Raw genomic sequence first — 20379 nt, forward strand, 5'->3', positions numbered from 1 at the left:
TGTATTACGGAAAAAGGATGATGAAGAGACATAAAATGCATGTTACTTCTGCAGTGCATACCCTGCCAATAATTGTGACAGGTTTATTGCTGAGTCTGAGTCCAAGAACTCAAGCAATTTGGAATGAGTACTTTTATTTCATTAGACAATGGCAAACATCCAGCTCAATAAGGAACCTTGTTTCACTTGCACTTGAGGTTATGAAGGTTCTTGGAGCTACCTCCCTATAAACTGGTAGAATCAGGGCCATCACCAGCTGATTTACTGACATTATCTCTATCCACCCCACAGGGATATTTCCATGTTGTGCCATCTTCCTTGCTCTTGCAGCAAGAAGAAAGACACGCAAGTGGCAATGCAGTTCAATAAAAGAGCTGACATGCAATCAGCCACTGGTCTGGAAGAGTGCAATCTAAAAGCAGGTACATCTCCAATCCTCCCAGCCTCCATGGTCAGCAGGTGCACAGGCTGGTAGGCACAGTAACACCTATAAGATCTCCTGGAACTATGCCTGTTTTCCTTAGATACAATGGAAGAGTGGAACAAGGGAATATATGACAGCTGAGAGGCACACAGGTGTATACCAGTGGGGGTGAGGGGAGCAGCTGCTACTGTACATCACTGGGGACATAATTTACTTACAGTACAGTGCCACTGTTCACCTCCTGTGCACAAACCGAGAGCCATCAGTTAGCTCATATCTTTGGAACCTCTCAGAAATGTACTGAAAACACAGCAGTTGAAGAGCTCTCCTTTGCCACAGGTCTGCCTTATTATCACATCCTATGATCAGATCCTCTTTTCACCATATTTGCCCTTATCCTTAAGCATAGAGCTCTACCTTCATCGTACATGTCCGCTCACATTTTCTCCTCCCTTTCCCATCTGCACTACACCAATGGTGGAATCTGGCTGTTTATCCCACCCTCACACATTTGTTCCCTCCACACCACCATCTTCTGTTACCATAATCCTCTGCTCTTGTTGAAGTCTCTCCTCAGAATTGCTACACACAATCACAGAATGATAGAGGATGGAAGGGACCTCCAGAGATCATCAAGTCCAACCCCTCTGCCAGAACAAGTTGCACAAGATGGCATCCAGACACGTTTTGAATGGTGCCATAGATGAAGACTCCACCACATCTCTCAGAAGCCTGTTTCAGTGCTCCACCACCCTCAAAGCAATGAAGTCTCTCCTCACATTTAGACAGAACTCCCTGTATTCAAGTTCATGCCCCTTACCTCTTGTCACTGAGCACCGCTGAAAACAGACTGGTTCCATCCTCTGGAGGATTACTTGCCTAAATAGTTTAAATGTAAACTGAGAGATAAACAAGTAGTGCTGTTTCATATTTGTTTAATATGAACAAAGGAAAAATGGTTGGTGGTTTGTAAAAGCACAAAGTGTGTTTGACAACCCCAGCCTACGGTTGGTACTTCTGAAAGCTACAGTGCATACACACAGCGTGATAGCAGCTGGCTTACAGCCCCTTCCATAGTTTTCCTCTGCTGTTGGTCTTAGGTCCTTCCTCTAGCAGGACAACAGCACATCGTGGATCATGTTTACAGAAATTAAAATAAGAGGTGATGAGGTGGCAGTGGGCAGGCTGTACCTGTGTGTCATTTTTAGTGCCTCTCCCAGTAGTACCTCTCTCTGTTTTGCAATTTGGGTCATCAAGGTTACCCAGTGCTTATAATTACACTTAACATTTAGCTTCTACTGGTGCCCTGCCTGCAAATTCACTGCTTTGCCAGAAACTAACTCATCTTTCTGTGAAACACTTTCATTAGCCACAGTCTGATAAGCACTAAAGATCACAATTCAATATCATATTAATGTTATTTATGCTACAATTCCTACTGTCACAGCTACTTTATCTAGTTTTGCAACCACCATACATTAGAGATGTGCTGTCTGGATGCCCCCACTCAGCTATCACAAGCACAAACAAGCTGCTTAGTGCTCTGAGTCACAGCATCAGCCCACTGCTCTTTCAGGCTGTCACTGCATCTGCACTTCCCCAGCTATCTGAGCAGCCTGCCTCTCTAATGATAACTAATGGAGGGAGAACCTGGAATTTCCTATCTTGAAGAGGGAGGGGTGGCCTTATTACTTTGTATGTGTACTACATCAATGTCCCCAGTCCAGAACAGAGCTGCTGAAATCTAAGATGTATTATTTTCATAAAACAAGCATAGACAAGATGATATTTAGTGGTACTAAATGATGCTGACTGCTAGTCCCTAATCTTGTTTCTGAGGGGGAAAGAGTTGACCCAAGACCTCATTTGTCTTCCTTGCTTCTGTGATTAAAGCCTATCAAATACTGAATGCCAAAGCTTATGACCATCTGAAATGCATTTATGCCCTAATGTGGTCAGGACCTAGGAATTAGAGGTTGACATTATCAGTAAAGCAATGCATGCATAGTCGGAAACTTCCCAAAACCCCTTAACCCTCAAATCTACTCCTAGCTTCTGAACTTCATGTAGATCTAACGTGGGACCTCTTGCTTTCATCAACAATATGAATGTGATTTGCAAAACATCATATTTACATGCTGCATGTAAATATGTTCCTTAACTGTAGAAGCATTCCAGTTTTTAAATATACAAGCTTTATAAATGGAAAGAAAATTTACTTTTTTCTATGTGACAAATGCACCAAGCAGTAGAATAACATTTTTTCTCTGCAAACAGTAATAAACACAAGTCATAACAAAAATCTCTGAAAAGGAGCTGCTGAATTATATATGGCACAGATTTCCCCTCATTGATAGCATCTTGAATACATGCTGAGGTCTTCCCCACCCCCACCCCCCACTATTTAACTTCCCCCCCTACTTTAATTGAAAGGTTGCTCCAGGATCTCATAATTTCTATTCAATATCAGTTAACAATTATTATTTAAATCATGTGTTAATATTTCATATTAAATATACACATTTCTAGACAACATTAATTCATGACCAGCTTATACCTATTTATTTTTACATCAGTGTTTGCCTTCAGGTTGAATGCCTCTTGCTCCATTTAGTTTCTCTTCCTCTCTCTGTTATGCTAAGACCCACTACTACATCTCCTCCCTGGCTTTCACAGAATCATAGAATGGCTTAGTTTGGAAGGGACCTTAGAGATCCACAGGGAGTGGCACCTCTCACCTAGACCCTCAACCAAGACATTACTGAAGAAGCTAATGACCAAAGAAATTTTCAAGAATTTCAGTAGAAAGTTCTAGCTCCAGTATTTTCCAAGATTAACCTATTTTGAATGTTAGCCCCTTTTCTATTTATCTATAAATCTCTAATTTCTCTCCCTGCTTTTCCCTTATCAAAGTGTCACATACTCTCATGGTACCAACTCAGCTCTCTACCCATGTCCTCTCTACCCTACCCATTCTCTAGCTCTCCATCATGCTCATTAAATTTTGTGTTACCTGTGCATTTGCCTTTCTTTTGACTCTCTTCTTGTGTCTGGTACAATCTCCTTCCTTGCTCTTCATATTGCTATATTCCTGCCCACTTACACTTTGTTTTCCCCCTCTTCCAACTATCTATAACCACCCTCTGTTGTTTTCTGTCCTCTACACTTATGCTGCTTACATTTTATCGTTTCCACATCCTCCCTACCCTGATAATGCTCCTTCAGTCTAATATTGTTCTTTGGTCTTCCAACAGCAGATACAGCCAAACATTGATGAAGGCTGTGTGATGATGCATTGCTGGCACCAGGCTCTCAGACCAGTCCAGCTGCCTGTGAGAGGACAGACCAACTTCCCAAGCAAGAAGGCACAATTGAAGACACCAGTCAGCTGCCTCCAACCCAATCCAGAGCCAACCAAGGGGACATCCACAAAGACCATACCATTTCCCACCTGCTTCTAGATCCTTTTTCATACATCTGAGGAATTATCCTGTCATTCCCAGGGCTATGTCATGACTTTGGTGCACAGCTTAAAGGATCAAGAGGGTTAGCTCCACCATTCCACCATGGATTCTGCCATACAGCTCCCATTATGGACTCCTCTCCATTTCTATATATCATTTAATTTTCTACATCTCCAGTTTTTCAGATCTCATTTACATATCATTGGACTCTTGTATATGCAGCAAAGGCACAGCTGCTTTATTGACCAGTACACCTGCACTTTATGTTCACTGGAAACAACTGCACATTGAGGATAATTCAACAGGGAGTGCACTCCTGACATATGTTAGAGATGCAGGTGGAAACATTCAATTCACTGAACCACAGCCTACCTTTTGCAGCACTGGAACTGTGAAAATAGCAGCTCTTTTGGATTAAAACAGAAGTTTCCAAAGGCGAATACTAGAGTTCGGGTTCACTTAACAGTCCAGGAAACCCCCCTTTATACCATATAGTAACAGAACAAGATACAGTCAGGCCAGGCCCTTAGGCTGGCAGGAGCAATGTGCTTTTCCATACCTTTGTGGTGAAACAAAAAAAAAGAGTATCTAAGTGATGATTAAACAGTAAGATTTCACACTTACCCTTGCAGTGAAGTCCACAGCAGCACCCCGATTTAACAGCAACGTAGCTACATTGATATTCCCGTAATGAGATGCTATGTGGAGCGGAGTGAACCCACTCTGGAAAAAACAAAACAAAACAAATACATACTTATTTTTTTATATCTCATTGTTACTTCAAAATTTGTATCACATTACTGACAAAAGCTAGCAATAGGAGTCTGCTGCCAAAAGCCAGCAATAGGAGTCTGCTGCAAGTCACCATTCCAATTCTGTACTAGTTTTCACTCACTGACATTTATTTATAGACTCCCAGAGAGTCTAAATAAAACTGTATTGCTATGCAGGAGGGAAAAACAATTAACATATTTATACTAGAAGACCAGAAATAGGATAAGACTTTCGGTTATTCCAGAAAAAAAAAAAAAACAACAAAACAACAAACCCAACACCAAACATTTGAGTATTAAAACAATGATGTTATTTATATGAAATTAATTACTAACTAGAAATATCTAGCTGTTTGTATTATGTCAGTCCTGCAAGTTAAATCTCTTAGAGATTCTTTGCAGAAGTTCAGATACAAGTCATTTAACTGTTTGGGGTTCTTTCTATAAATTCAAAGTAGATGCAAATGAAAATAACATCAAAGATTATTTTAAATTATTAATATGGGTTTTTCTTTCCAAAGATTCGTACCATGAAGATCAGTCTCCCACTGTGAGCAATCACACTGACTTACGTCCAGACACCAGGAGTTACCACCCTAATTAGAAGATGCCTAACTGATAAAATTACTTTAGCAGCTTATTTCCATATTTAAGTAGTTTTACTTCTTTTAAAAGTAATGCTAAAACATGCAGCAATTCCATCAGTCCTGCAAAGAATGAAACCTTATGGGAACTAGATGCATTTCTAAATTGTTAGCAAGCCATGCTAGCTGCCATTGCCCTGCTTTGGGAAGTTTGCAGATATAAAACCACTCTCAGATCATTGTATTTGCTGACACCATCAAGGTAAGTGTCATGCAGAAGCCTGAAATCAGATCTGGATGCACAATATGACAGGGTTGTCTGCAGCTCTTAAAATATCTGATAAACATATGTTCCATGAGGATCCCTGAAAACATCTTAGAAAATATGGCTCTTTTATCATGGCATTTAGTTCCCAAGAATGCTTACTCGTACTTTTAAACCCTAGTTTCAGCTGCAGAAAGCCCTGGTATCTAAACTACAGTCTTCTCTAGCACATGCTACTTCATTTCATCTAAAGCAGGTATCTATCCTATAAAAGGCAATGCAAAAAGGAAGAGGAAGAAATGATGCAGCAGCACTAAGTCATGGAGGAGTGATGATGCATATATATATTTATATATACCTCTGTTGTTCTATTCACCATCATCTAGGTTAACACATTTGGAAGCAAAGAAGGGGAAAAAATGAACGGTTAGTTCACCACTGGTGATATGGATGCAATAAGCTTCATGATTGCTATGTGGCATGGCAGCTCAGATGACAGCATGACTGGCACACAAAGGAAGCTTGACTGAATGGAAGCTGAATGAGCGAGTATATAGAATGTTGATTGTTACATGTTTACCAAGGTTCTTAAAGGAGAAATTGCACAGCCAACCAATCCAATGATTCAATTGCACAATACCTACAGCACACCACTGCAGGAGTAGCCTACATTCCCAGAGAATAATTCTAGTAATATTTTGCTTATTATTTTCTACAGCAGAAATTATCCCTGATTTAAACAAAAAGGGAATGGAGGAGAGAGAGGTAAAGGAAGCAAATAAAACTTTATTCCTAATCATATCCTATAGGAGAAAGTTATGCATCACCTGCAACAAAATATTTCAAGCTAAGGGAGACCTTCACTGGATTTAATACATGTAGTCAGTACTTCACAGCATCAAACCTTTTTCCTTTTTACAACTGACCTTTGATTCCACATCAGCGTTGTGGTCATTCTGCAGGAGCAGAGCCGCTGCCTTCGTATCATCCTTGCGAGCAGCTATGTGAAGGGCTGGAAGACGGACTTTCCCCTTTGTATCATTTTCAAGCAACAGTGAAACCACCTGGTCATGACCTTGCTGCAAAGCTACTGCCAAAGGCGTGAAACCATCCTGCAACATATAATGGGGACTCTCAACACATGTTCCAGGCTTTCCAGGAGGGTGGAAAGGGGAAGGAAAGAGCTCTGTGCATTAGTGACAGTACTGGCTCAAATTCAGACATAAAGAGTAGCATGGTGCAAATTAAAAGTACCCATACCTGGCAACAACATTGAAACTGAAGTAAAGTGTAGGTAAACTAGTTCCCAAATGCTGAAAACACTTTTCTGGCAATCCTAATTTAAACATCAATGTAAATAAAAATGACTGAGAGTTGAGAAAAAAAGTGTGAAATTACTCTTGAATTAAGTTACATAAACATGTGTATAACAAAGTGTAGAATTATATGAAGAAATACAAAAAGCTGGAATATTCAAATTACAATAATTAAAGATATTTCCATAGCAAATTGTCATCTATTCCTTCCGCCCTCAAGCTATAATCTACTTTTTTTTAAGGAAAAGAAAAAAACAAACCAACAACCAAAACAACATGTCAGTTCTATCCTTTGATGTATTTTATATGAGGATTTAAAATCCAATAATATTTGATCATGACTACCACATTCTCCCAATATACCAAATGTTTTATTACAACGTCCATTTATGAAAATGTACATAGATGTGATGAACAATCCTCTCATAAACAGAATTATTTCCTTTCAGACTAGCAAACAGGCAAAGTAGTGCAAAATAAGAAATCTGAAAACCAGAAGATTTAGGTTTCAGGGATTTTAATGTGGATTCCAACAGATGAAAAGTACAGTCTCAGATGGTTTTAGAATCTTATTTTTATGGATTCTTAGAAAACTAAATAATGAGAGCTGTCATTTAGATTCTGCTCCTTCCCAAACATTTAAATCATATTCCAATCCATGAAGACTTTCAGCTTTGCCCAAGATAATACCCATAAATCACTAAAAAAAAGAAAAATAAATCACAAGTAGAAATGAGTCTACTTAGGATATTTCTTTATTATATTTAACTCTCAATTAATATATCTGCTTTAATAGGTAAACACTTTCAGTTTTCAAGTACATCTATCAAGGAGAAAATGTGTTGAAATAAAAGTGTAGCAATGACACAGAAGAATGCAGATTCTCACTCTATGTCAAAAGTGCAGAGTTCAAGGGTTAATCCATTAACTTTGGAACTAAAAGCAATGTTTTCAGTAAGGATTTTGTTCTGGCTTACTGAAAGGAGCAAAAACCAGAAAGTGTTCCAAAAGAGAGCATTTTGCCAAAGGTTTGGAGGGGAAAAAAATAAATACATTACATTTTTGGGGTCCTAATGATGTTTTTTTCTTTTTCGTGACAATTCTAACCACAGCCACCTTCTTTGCCTTTGGCTCACCACCCTCCAGTAGCAAGGCAGGGCTCTGGCTGTGCTCCTGTGAGCTGCTCCTGGGGTGTGACCACCACACAACCTCAGATTATGAGCAGAGAGCAGCACAGGGTGTGAATATGCTGTGTAGCTCTGAAGGCTAAAGTACTCTGTGAGCATCCCCACAAGAGGGCTCTGGCAATATAGCTATGCTGTACCTACAGAGATGGGAGGCTCTTGCCTGGAGAAACCCTGACTGCAAAAGCTCACATAGTAGTAACCTGGAGCTGCTGGCTTCCTTGGCCTTTTCTACAGCCCCCAGCAGTGGCACAGCCTACAATGACTTTTCCCTTTGGGCTTTCTCTTCTAAAAATACTGGTAACAGTGGTAGAATTTTGAACTCATTTTTGCCTCTCCTTACAGAAGAGTGCAGTGGACAAATAGGAGGAAGCACTTCATTTGAATCCCAGAACAGCTGCCACCCCCTGAACCTCCTAACTCTGATGAAAGCTACCATCACTTTGGTGTGTGCAGAGCTCACTGTACCAAGGCCAAGTAAACTGAGACCAAGAATATTAACACCAACAAGAACGCATTTCCACCACATGCTCTCTGAAGATGCCAACCCACAAAAAGCAGTTGCAAGCAAATACCCTGATGTCAGCACTATAATTAGCATCTGCACTTTAAAACCTAAGGCATAACTTACTCCATGAAAAACAAAGCAACTCCTCAAAAATGAAAAACATTTAAAGAAAATAGTGGGGGTTTTTTCTCCCTTTTTTTTTTTAATTTACAAGATCTTCACTAAGATGTTCTCATGCTAATGAATATTTAACTAAATGGCAATCATTTCATAATAAAGGCTTTTGCACTTATAAAGACAATTCAGAAGTATAAGAAAACAGGCAAAGAGAAAATAAAAGGCACCCATACGAAACTGTCACAAACAACATTGCTCTGTAGTCTGGTATCTTCAAAGGAACTCTCTATGGATAAATTTAGATTGGACCTTATCACCAAGCTGAGTTGAAGACAAGTTCCAGCTGGACTGGCATACAATGTTCAAGGTAAAAATAATACCTAAGAAAATTAACCAAGTACCCATGCACAATTTAAAAAGTGTGTTTTCAGAAAATCATATAGTAGCAAAAATATTTTCAAAAGTCTGAAAACTACACCTATGGGGGACCCAGGGCTTCTTTGTTTCGAAGCTGTCACAGAGAAAATTAAATCAGTGTTCTGAAAACGACAATTTTCAATCAATTTTCCAGATGTAAAACTTTTAATTTTGGTATTTCTTGGCTTTCACATCTTCAAGCATTTCCAGAAAATAGTTTCTGATGCATACTTCTAGTTGCAACTAATTTTGAAAGCATAATTTTGATCCATTAGCGATTCATTTCTATGCTGCTGACTTTAGAAGAAAATAAAAACATTCCATATGAACGTCATTGTAGAGTGATCCCATGAGGTATAGCGATGCAATAAAGTCATTTTGCGTTTCCCATTTTGCAAAAAGTAGGCTTTTTCAAGTAAGGATTATTTTCTTCATGAGGTCATTTCAGTTAGAGCAATCATAACGTAACAAATCTTAGAAAGAGCAGATATGGAAATGTTTTTTTATAGTAAAATCTTGAAATTAAGACAACTGACAATTCATCAAATTAAAAACCTGTCAAGTTTATGACTACTAATATATCTGCCTCTTTTTTTGCCTTCCATGTTACCCTATTTGAGTTAGAATTAGTTTTCAAAGCAAGAAGTAAAATTGTTCCAGAAAGGTGACAGAACACCTCCAAGGATAGACCTTTCTGGCACTCTGAAATGATCACTGCTGGGCCAGATGGGATAACCAGGTGATACATAGAGGCTATAAATGCAGTTTAGAAAATGCTCCAAACACTAATTCCGGGTTTCCCCCGATATCCCAGGGCTGGCTCCAAGGTGTAGTTGGGTTTTAACAGTTGGTTTTAATTTATGGTTGCCCTCCACATTACTCACTATTTTTAATGAAAGTGCAGAGAACTTCTATATTATGTACACAGCTTCCCTGTTGGAGCACTTAACCTGAAAGTCTAGCAGTTATGACTAAGAACACATCTATATTTAGAACCACTTCTAGTTAAAGTAAGGCTTTATTTTGGAAATGGCAAGAGATGGTTTGAATTGCTGAAAAGTCAGTCACTTGGTACTCATTAGCACATTTCTCAGATAGAACTTCCTATTGGCATTTAATTTTGTGTTTAAAAGATTAGTTTGACAGAAGATGGTGAGGATCACAGCTGAAGCACATTTTACTTTGTTCGTAAAGAGTGAAATTCAGACTTTTACCTCTGTGGCAAGGCTCTGACTGGCACCGTTGTCAAGAAGAAACTTAACAACCTCCAGGTGGTTTTCTTGGGCTGCCATATACAGTGGAGTGAAACCATTCTGAAATGGGAAAACAAAAATATAAATACTTCACAAACATTTAATAGATACCACTGATCCTCCAAACTTGGGTAGATTAGGAAAAAACCAAACCCAAACCTGCATGCTCCCATGCTAGTTGATGGTATGATCTCCTTTAATTTGAGAGAATATAGGAGAAGGGTAATATTATTTAATAGGGCACAGTGAAATATTTCAGCTGACCAGACACAACTATTAGAAGCTGAAGAGCTTAACTCATTCTTTAGAAAGTGCTTTCTCCTCTTATAGTCCATGTTTTCATTTTTGCCTTAAAGGCAGGTTACAATATTTCAGGAACTGAATTTTTGGGGACTAGTATTAAGGCAATGCATAGTTCCCTACTTTCCTAAGCATTTCTGAAATCCACAGCTTTGATGCCACTCACAAAACTGAAACAGCAAATTGAGATAGTGAAACCTGTCCTGAGATCAGACACCTCTAAAGGAATATATATAAGTTGCTGACTTGCACCTGAAATAGCTTGGCTTTCATACAGTGTTGCATGTGCCTCAGTCTAACAGAACTGTGAGCTAGTGGTAAACACATTTTATGGTAACAGCTAAAAAGGTCCATAAACTATTGACTGAACAGTTTGGTACTGTTGGAGCAGCCAGAGAAGCATCAGCAACAAGAAACACAATCCTGTTCTCTTCTGACCTGTCATGATACATGGTTTTAGCCTTCATACTCCTGGATTACTCTGTCAGACCTATTACTGCTAGATTTTGTCTAATTCTTTTCCTTATGTCACCAGCAATGGATAATGATGCCCTTCAACATTTTGGACAGGAGGTCACTGAGGTTTCAGTGAGGCTCTATTAAGGCCCTGTCTTCTCACTGTCATCCAAATCTCATGCCATTTGGATTCCTATGAAACTCAGAATTAAGTAAATTGCACACAAGTCAGCTGCAAGCAGGGCAGCAGCTTCCCTCTTTAACTGCTCCCTCCTCAGGTCGTCTCAGACCTTTTACTCTGCTACACACCACTTCTGATGATTATTCTAGAATGTGGGAAGTACAAGGGGAAAAGGAAGTACAAACTAAAATAGGAGGTAATGGCTTTTTAAAAATATTAGGAAAATAGAAGAAGATTTCATCTGGCTTAAATAACACAAAAGTTCAGGAAGTACTTCCATATGACTGGGTTTGGCTAAGAGTATCAGCACTCTCACATCTGCAGTGTGACCAGCAGGGTGGAAGATGAAGAGGGAGCAGCTCAGCGATTCAGCTAGAACAGTTACAAAGGACACTGACCTAGATTTTGCAGAAGACCAATGGACCCAAACAGAGATGAGCTGAGAAGAGTTTAGCCATATGCTTGAATCAAAGAAAAAACATCAACATTCAGGGCTCTGGAGAGATGAAGGGAAACCGTAGCCTAAGACCTTGTCCTGGTTTTGCTAGGACAGACTCCCATGCCACCTGTGGGCTGCAGGCCATTAGCAGCTCTGAGACAGCCAGGACAGCTGACTGGAGCTGGCTACAGGGGTATCCCAGACCATGAGTATCACACTCTGTATAAAGGAAGAAGATGGCAGAGGAAAGAACAGCCTCCTGTTTGGACTCCTTATCATGCTGCTCCTCTTCCTGTTCTTGAGGACTGCCTTCCTGGATATCGTGACTACTGCACCTTTGCTAGGCTAAGTATGACTTTGTATTGACATTAAAACCAGTTTAGCCATTTAATTAAACCCATTTTAATTTCAAACTGTGAGTCTTCTTTCCTTTTCCTGACTCTTCTTCCCTGCTGGGGAGAGGCCATTAGAATAACTGCTGTATTTTAGCCCCAGATATGGACTAAATGTAGACAGACCTCTAGCAGTGAATTTTGGCTGAGTTATAGTAGCTGCAGCAAAAGCAGCTGAGAGACATCTGACTGTCACAGCAACAGGGCAGAGCGGCAGGGCACGCGTCCAACACAGAGCATGTAGGACAGCACAGGTGACCTGAGACTGAGCATGCAGGCTTCACTGGCAGCAGAGACAAAGAGGAGGTCAAAAGAAAGGACAGTTGCATAGGAAATGACATAAACTGAATGTTTGATCCAAAAGGAACTTTACCATCAAGAAGACACCGAACAGCTGTGAAGCCACATGTTTACAAGGCTTGCACAAGCTGCAAGGTCTGTTGCTGTTCCAGCATTTTGCTAATTCGGTCTCTATTCAGGAAAGCATCACTATGAGCAAGCACTGAAATCTTACCAGAGCCAAAGTCTAAAGTTAACAATGTGTTAATGCACTCGCTGGGACCAAAGTCGAACAGTTGAGTCAAAATTTGCGTAATGAAAACCAAAGAAGCCAGAAGGCACTTGCTAAGGTACCTAATGTGACATTGCAGGTATTATTACAGCAAACAGCAGAATCTGGCATTTTTCCCTATTATTTCATGGCATATTCAATAGCTATTTACCAACTCAGCTGGAAACAAAGATTATTTTTTTGTTTATTTGTTTCAAACATTTGCATTTAGAAAGGAAGCAGGAAACACTAATTATTGGTTTCAGAAAATAATTAATACACAAAAATGCTCAGAACCAAATACTACTAGCATTTGGAGGTAGAGTAGAACCTTTTCTTCTGCGCTAAAATATTGTGGGGTTTTCAACATCATTCCACTTAATACTTTGCTTTTTCTTCTCCCTTTAAAAAGGGAATGACATTGCCAGAAAACCCCATGCCTAAGGAAAGCATTTTGTCTTCAATAGTAGCAAACAGCCTTTAGAAGAGATACAAAATTCAGACTCAGTAAAAATAACATTTTAAGGACAGAAAGAATTATTTAAAATGACCTTACATCACTAACACTGGTTCTGTCAGCAAGGTACAGTTGTTACCTTTAAGGGAAGAGGAGATACAGCCAAACTCTTAGAAAACAGCCAACATTGAAAAGAGAACCAGAAAAATTATTTGGGTAGCATCTCTATGGGTATGACAAATTCAGCAGAACTTTATTAGAAAATTGAGAAAGGCTCAGGTGATGCCCAGTACTAAGGACAAAACTGGTCCAAGGGCAATTTGCTAACAGGGACTTCCAGGGACCTCCCAAAAAACCTCAATCCCAGTTGGGGTATCTCACTGCCAGATACTAGGATATTGATGTGAAATGGCCAGTATACAGGTGTCTCAAGCAAAGACTTCCAAAGCATCCATAACAGGGGGGAAAATGAAATCTTCCATTCTCATATGTTAGCAAAATAAGGGTAACATGTGGCAAAACCTTAGGGTGTACAGACAATGCAGTTATATAAGATGTTTACAATCTCAGATTATTTTTAGTGTCAGGGTTGAATACACAAGTTCTCAAACACAAGCGGAAAAGATCCTTTCAAAACCATCTCTCTTTAACAGAAAAAAACATTTGAAGCATTTCTACTCTGTTCTATTTCCTAACCATCATGGAAGATTCTACTTAAAACTACTTTTTAATGCTGTTGTTCTCTTTAAATACAAATTGCAATGTGCTTGGAAACAAGTATTGCTGTATATAGCCACTATAAAAGTGAAAAAAGAGAACTGAGCTGTTCATTTCCTTTGCCCAATTGAAGGAATAATGAAATACAGATCACAAATAACTCAAGTTCTTGAAACAGATTCTATCAAGCACTTTGTTCATATCACTGAGAGACCAATACAAAACTTCATGTTTCTTTAATATGTAATTTTTTTACGTTCCCTTTCTAACAAGTATTTTTTCATAATACAGACTGGGCAACACTGGGCCAGATAAGAAGATAATCTCTTAATCTGAACCCTTCTCTGACACTGTCTGCCAGCCAGTCTCCAAGGAGAGAAGAGGAATATGGCAGGCATGCAGGGACACCTCCCATGGCACAGTCATCTTGGCTTTCATCAATCTGTGGTTTATGCATTTTTTAACGTTTTCCTCTGTTTCATTTTACTGCTTTGCTCTCGACACCAGCACTCTTTCTCCTTATTTCAGATTTTCTGTAACTGACCTAAATATTCACTCAAAGGACTTGACCAAACTTTAAATCTCTGCATATGCTTGCAATATCATCCTGTACAAGCAAAAGCCTGAGACACTGAATTGTGTGAAACAGGATCCCTTTCATTTGAACCAGTTTTCTCCTGCTCTCCTGTTCTATCAGTATCTCTTCTGACTCTGTAACAATTAGCAGCTCCTGGGACACTGGAGGGCAGATGGAAGGCTGAAGGGTAAATGCCTTACTGTTACACAACCACTTCATGTATCCTGCAAACACACCTGAATGTGCCCCCACTTTACTCATCTCCAGGGGTGGGCTTCTGTGGGGCTTCTGGACAGCTTAAAATATAGACATTATTTCTGTGCTTTCTCAGCTGATGAATGAGCTGGGTAACTCAGAGTTAATTACTAATGATGGTTGACATCCCACATGGGAAAAGACCTGAATACAACCTGTGATTTCACTGCATTCTAATGCCTGTGAGAGAGGACAAGATTTGATGTGTCAGTGATGCCTCTTGGAATGCTGGCCACCTGGCAGAGGGTAGAGAAGAAAAGGGAGAGCTGAATGCATTTTAAGGTTTTAATTATAGTTTGAGTTAGAAGGTGAAAATGAACTCAGCACTGCACTCACTAAAATGCCTGCTTTACTAATAAAATGGCAGCTGTGTGTTTTAACCTTGTCTTTGCACCCGCAATCAGTTACCTATGTGTGTGAACAGTCAAAAAAGAATGTTGTGGGTGTGTGGGTTTTTTTTATGTTAGCGTGATTATATTCACATTAGTGACTATCCAACCCTGTTTTCAAGAATCAGCATTAACACAATGAGATCTACTACTATATTGAATAATATTACAGTTTATAAGGGGAGAAGAATTTTAATGTCACCAAAGTTTTTCATAGTACCTAATTGAGAAATATTTCTTTACCTGAGACTGTGCATTGACATTGGCCCGATTTGTAACCAATACTTTGACTACTTCTGCTTGTCCAGCGAGGGATGCTATGTGCAATGCTGTGTTTCCTTTCTGAAATGAGAGAAATCAATATTTGAAGAATACCAAACCTGAGCTGGAATATATGACAACAAAACCAGGAACATATTCAATTTTAAAATGTTGTATTTCTTGCAATATAATACTCTCACTGAACACTTCTAATGGATAAGTTATTCTGCAAGATATGTACAGAATCCAAGACAGGAACCTACAATTTCTTCATTAAATCTCTTCTCTAATAACCTGTGATATTTATTATAATCTAAAAAGTTTCTATTAAAGAATTATTGAGACCACTCCACCAGTGGAAAATGTGCAGCTACTGCTGCAGTAATGACTGTAATCAGCTGGCCAACTCTTTGTAGCTGTGCCATCAGTGTGAACAAGAGGACAATTAGGTAGGCCTGACTGACCTTTGTTGCTGCATCCACACTGGCACCTCGTTGTATCAGTTCAGAGACAACTTCTACGTGTCCTTCTTTGGAAGCGAGATGGAGAGCATTCAACCCATTCTGATTAAAAAAAAAACAAACAAAAACAGGAAGACAAATGGAAACACTGGCAAAAGTTTTCCAGCACAACAAACATCTCAAGAGACAAATTATTACATCCAGTGACAGGACTGCTTGCAAAAACAATTCACTTATGTGAATTTTATAAGACCCAGATTATAAAGAAAGAGTATGAATTCAGTCAGGACATGCTAATGCTGGGGTCTCAATTTCTGCATGCTCTCCCATGATCTGATGCAATACAAATGGAATGAAAGGTAACATTAACAAGCACAACATTTTCTAAGTGAAGTGAAATGATGTCATGGAAAGGGGTGAAAAAAAGTTTTCATTGGATAAAATACGTAGGCGTGACTTATCAATACAAGTTAGCGCTGACATAAAGAGAGATTCAAGAACTAGTGAGAAAAAGTATTTATCCAGCAAATTTGATGAAAATGTTCTTCAACCTGATTTGAAATGTTGATGTCCACTCCATTTTTTAAGTAGTCAAGAGCCTTTTCCAAGTTGCCAGCTCGGGCAGCTCTCAGATAACTTGCATTTGTGTCAGACTAGAAGAAAAAAATGGAAAAATCTCATTAGCAACTGCAGCACAGAAACTCCTGTGGCAAAAAATAAAAAGTTACTAATGATACAACATATTCTACACACATTTAACCAGACATGAAAGGATCCCAAACTGTCTTACCAAATATGGGTCAAATCTTGACCTCCTAGTTTATGCATGCTCCCTCTGGTGTAAACAGGCTGTTCGCCTGACTAGGCAGCACGAAATTTGACTCCATATATAAATGTGAATTATGCAGCACTGTCTAACATGCAAGGATAGTAGCCAGGGACACATCTGGTACCCAGCATGGAAGATAAATACGGTGATGCTCAGGATAGGACTCCATGGAAACCACTCTGCTTTTTCCAAAAGTGACACACTACCTTTCATGTCCAAGCTGAACAGACCAGACCAGTACTGTGAGATCTCACATAACAGATTAAAACCAGTTCAAAATACTCAACATTAATGGACTGGACTACCCGAACAAAAAGACACGTTTCTACAAATAAAGAAATGTTAAAATCTAATGTCTGATTGCATTTTGGTTTATTTTCTCCTTCTTCCACATTTTCTGGTAGATTTTATTTACGATATCTGTACACATTCAGTAAAGTAGCCAGAAACCTCTAAGTACAGCACCATTATCTAAATTGAATTTTCCTTTTTTTTTTCTTCAGATCTTGCTTTAAAGCTAGTTGTGCAAATTTCCTGTCTTGTGACTTCCGCTCGAATGTAAGGATGGCAGAAAGGATGGATAAGTCATGAAAAAAAAAAGTTGCTGAAAGTAACTCCCATCCCCGGAGGGTTTTAACAACAAGTTATGCATATATCCACCAAGGTTTAGATAATGCTGATCCTCCCTTGGAACAAGTGGAATGAACCAGGTTAGCTTTCAAGAGGAATAAATCATATAATATGTGATTTTATTTAGAATAGAATAGAATAGAATAGAATAGAATAGAATAGAATAGAATAGAATAGAATAGAATAGAATAGACCAGACCAGACCAGACCAGACCAGACCAGACCAGACCAGGTTGGAAAATACCTTTGAGATCATCAAGTCCAACCTATCACCCAACACTACCTAATCAACTAAACCATGGCAGCAAGCACCCCATCCAGTCTCTTCCTAAACACCTCCAGGGATCGTGACTCCACCACCTCCCTGGGCAGCCCATTCCAATGGCCAATCACTCTTTCTATGAAGAACTTCTTCCTCACATCCAGCCTAAACCTTCCCTGGTGCAGCTTGAGACTGTGTCCTCCTGTTCTAGTGCTGGCCACCCAGGAGAAGAGACCAACCTCCACCTGGCTACAACCTCCCTTCAGGTAGTTGTAGACAGCAAGAAGGTCTCCTCTGAGACTCCTCTTCTCCATGTCAAGCAACCTCAGCTCCCTCAGACTCTCCTCATAGGACTTGTATTCCAAACCCCTCACCAACTTTGTTGCCCTTCTCTGGACACATTCCAGGAACTCAACATCTTTCCTAAACTGAGGGCCCCAGAACTGGACACAAGACTCAAGGTGTGGCCTAACCAGTGCAGTGTACAGGGGCACAATGACCTCCCTGCTCCTACTGGCCACACTAGTCCTGATACAGGCCAGGATGCCATTGGCCTTCTTGGCCACCTGGGCACACTGCAGGCTCATGTTCAGCCTACCATTTGCACCATAGCTTTTCCCTGGCATCTTGAAGTCCACACTTTCTTTGGTGCTCTCTTATCCATTGGTGTAACAGGAATTGTCTTCATTGTTTTCCTGACAGGATCATTTACGTCACTACAAGTGAGGTCCTAAGAGACAAACTATTACCTTTAGAGAAAAAATTAAAGGCAGTAACTGATAAGAGAAATGCAAAACACCCTGGTACCAAAGTTCAGTTACTTATCCAGTGCTCAGATAGTTTTTTTAATTTCATTCCTCATTTTCTGCATTTGCTATAGACTTTTCTCCTCTCCTGTCAATGCAGCTGCTGCAAACTTGATGTTCTCTTTGAGCATTGCTTCAAGCCCACCTGAAGTGATCTTCACATGCAGGATGAAGCAATCTTCAGCATAAGGACAGCAAACAGTAAGTACTGAGTCTGTTTTCTTCTTTGTGCCAATACAAGCTACAAGATTATTTTGCTAGTACTTTCAGTGAACAAGCTATCTTTTCCAAAGTCAGAACAATTACTTATGGGCTTTCAATTTTCTCCTAAGTTTTGCACACATGACATTCCACTTTGCAATGCAACGGTAAGTTACTACTTTATAACCAAGCCTACCATGGTGATCATAATAAATCAACTTCCGTGATGTGCTCTGACAAAACAGCCCTCGGTTACAAATATTTAATTAGGGTTTATCAAAAGCAAGGTGCTACTGTAAGGCCAGAACTGTAAAGCCTCTGGGAAGAACAGCTGCCTTGAGAGGTGTGGTAGAAGACTCATTTGGAATGTATCTGAACTGTGCAATGTATTACAGGAGACAGGTCATATCCTCAGTGCTTAGCAACAGCAGCCACTGGGGTAAAAAAAACAGGTCAGCATTTTATCAGCATTATTAAAGGTATGAGGAAGGACTTAATAGACTGGGAGCCTTTTTGTCACAGCATACTGGCATGTCTGTTTGGCACAGTCAGCAGGTGAACAATCACTAACATCAGCTGTTTACAGCTGCTTCTGAGCAGAGAAGGAATGCACTGGAGAAGCTTGCTACAACAAAATAGTCCCCACTGATCATGTTAGTGCACTCCAGACAAGAACCACTGCTCTTGCTGAGAAACATCTAAACCGTTCTATTTGCTCAAACAAAATGGAAGAGGAAGGAAGGCAGGAGTGATAACTAGCTGGTATTTGCTTTAGTAGCTAACTGCTGTTTGCCTGCAGATGGAGCAATGCCTATGACTTTTACGGATTTCTCTTGGAAGCACTTGCTTGCCAGTGGGAGGAAGGACAAAGCTTAGGTCACACCTCCTGCCTGAGTACATATATAAATGCTTCCAATCAAGCTAGATCAGGTGCTACCAAGTGATGCATAAGCCTATTGCTGAAAACTCCTAAGCAAACAGCATGCCATCCTTTGCCACTTACCACTGAAAACTCACTCCTTTTGCTCAAACTGTCCAGAAACATCACTGATACCAGCAGCCAGGTTGCCACCTGAGCAGCAGGGCTGGGAACACTCACACATCACCCTGGGTTCCCACTGCTCCAACAGGGATAGGTTCCCAGTGCACTGTACAGAAAGAGTATAGCTGACAAGCACAGGCAGTATGATAACCCATAAGCACCTGGAGGAGCTGCCATTTAACAGCACACCAGTGTAACACAATCTCCCACACTTTAATTGATCTGAGTTGGCTCTTCCAATTTCCACCTTACTGGTTTCCAGTTTCACAAGCATGATGTGAGCTGGTAGCATCTGAAACAGCATAAGTTGCTTTAACAGCCAGGGTGTAAGATATCCCCACACACTGAGAAAAGGGCAAATGGGTTTGTTTTGTTTGGAGTTGTGTTGGGTTTTTTGTTGTTTGCTTGTTTGTTAACCCTAACTAAAGCTCCCAAGCCCTCAGAGCTCACCTCAAGCTGGTTAACTCAGCTTTCTGGACCATCATGGACAGAAATTTTAAGATGTGCACAGAGGAATAACAAATAGAGGTTGTACAATTGTGTAAAAAGTTCAGTGGGGCTTCTGGGATACTCTCTGTCCGTTATGGTCTCTGACACATGCAGAAACAACCAATAATGTCAGGGAGAAAGGAGAGTCAACACCTTTGGACACCAAAATCACTTCCAGATTCTCTAAAATTCTTTAAAAGTAGCATTGCCAGGTTCCACTTTCCCTATAACTAAGGTACTACTTCAGACCTGTTTAAAGAGAGAATAGTCTCACAACCTTTTTCTACCTTGCAAAATGCCTTGAATACCCTTCTGTTTAAGACATTCCACATTCAAAACCCAGAAGAAGAAATGTACAGTGTCCAACTTTTACAAAAGCT

The 20379-nt window shown here is 39.9% G+C and overlaps 1 protein-coding gene across 19 annotated transcripts in view; it reads right to left on the reverse strand.

Annotated features, from left to right (window-relative positions):
* The window catches only part of ANK3 (ankyrin 3), a 385651-nt gene that overhangs the window by 140409 nt on the left and 224863 nt on the right, over nt 1-20379 (reverse strand). For 14 of the 19 annotated variants that reach the window (XM_068140068.1, XM_068140070.1, XM_068140076.1 and 11 more), the window contains 7 exons: nt 16292-16393; nt 15744-15842; nt 15262-15360; nt 10267-10365; nt 6437-6622; nt 5869-5892; nt 4513-4611 (listed from right to left, as the gene is read on the reverse strand). In XM_068140068.1, the coding sequence (XP_067996169.1) occupies nt 4513-4611; nt 5869-5892; nt 6437-6622; nt 10267-10365; nt 15262-15360; nt 15744-15842; nt 16292-16393 (708 nt within the window). The remainder of the gene's footprint in view (nt 1-4512; nt 4612-5868; nt 5893-6436; nt 6623-10266; nt 10366-15261; nt 15361-15743; nt 15843-16291; nt 16394-20379) is intronic. The other 5 variants (XM_068140087.1, XM_068140073.1, XM_068140069.1 and 2 more) reach the window with 1 other exon arrangement.

The sequence above is a fragment of the Melanerpes formicivorus genome, unplaced genomic scaffold (assembly GCF_026170545.1).
Source record: "Melanerpes formicivorus ecotype bairdi unplaced genomic scaffold, bMelFor1.0.p_v2 SCAF_6, whole genome shotgun sequence".
In the NCBI taxonomy this organism is placed as follows: domain Eukaryota; kingdom Metazoa; phylum Chordata; class Aves; order Piciformes; family Picidae; genus Melanerpes; species Melanerpes formicivorus.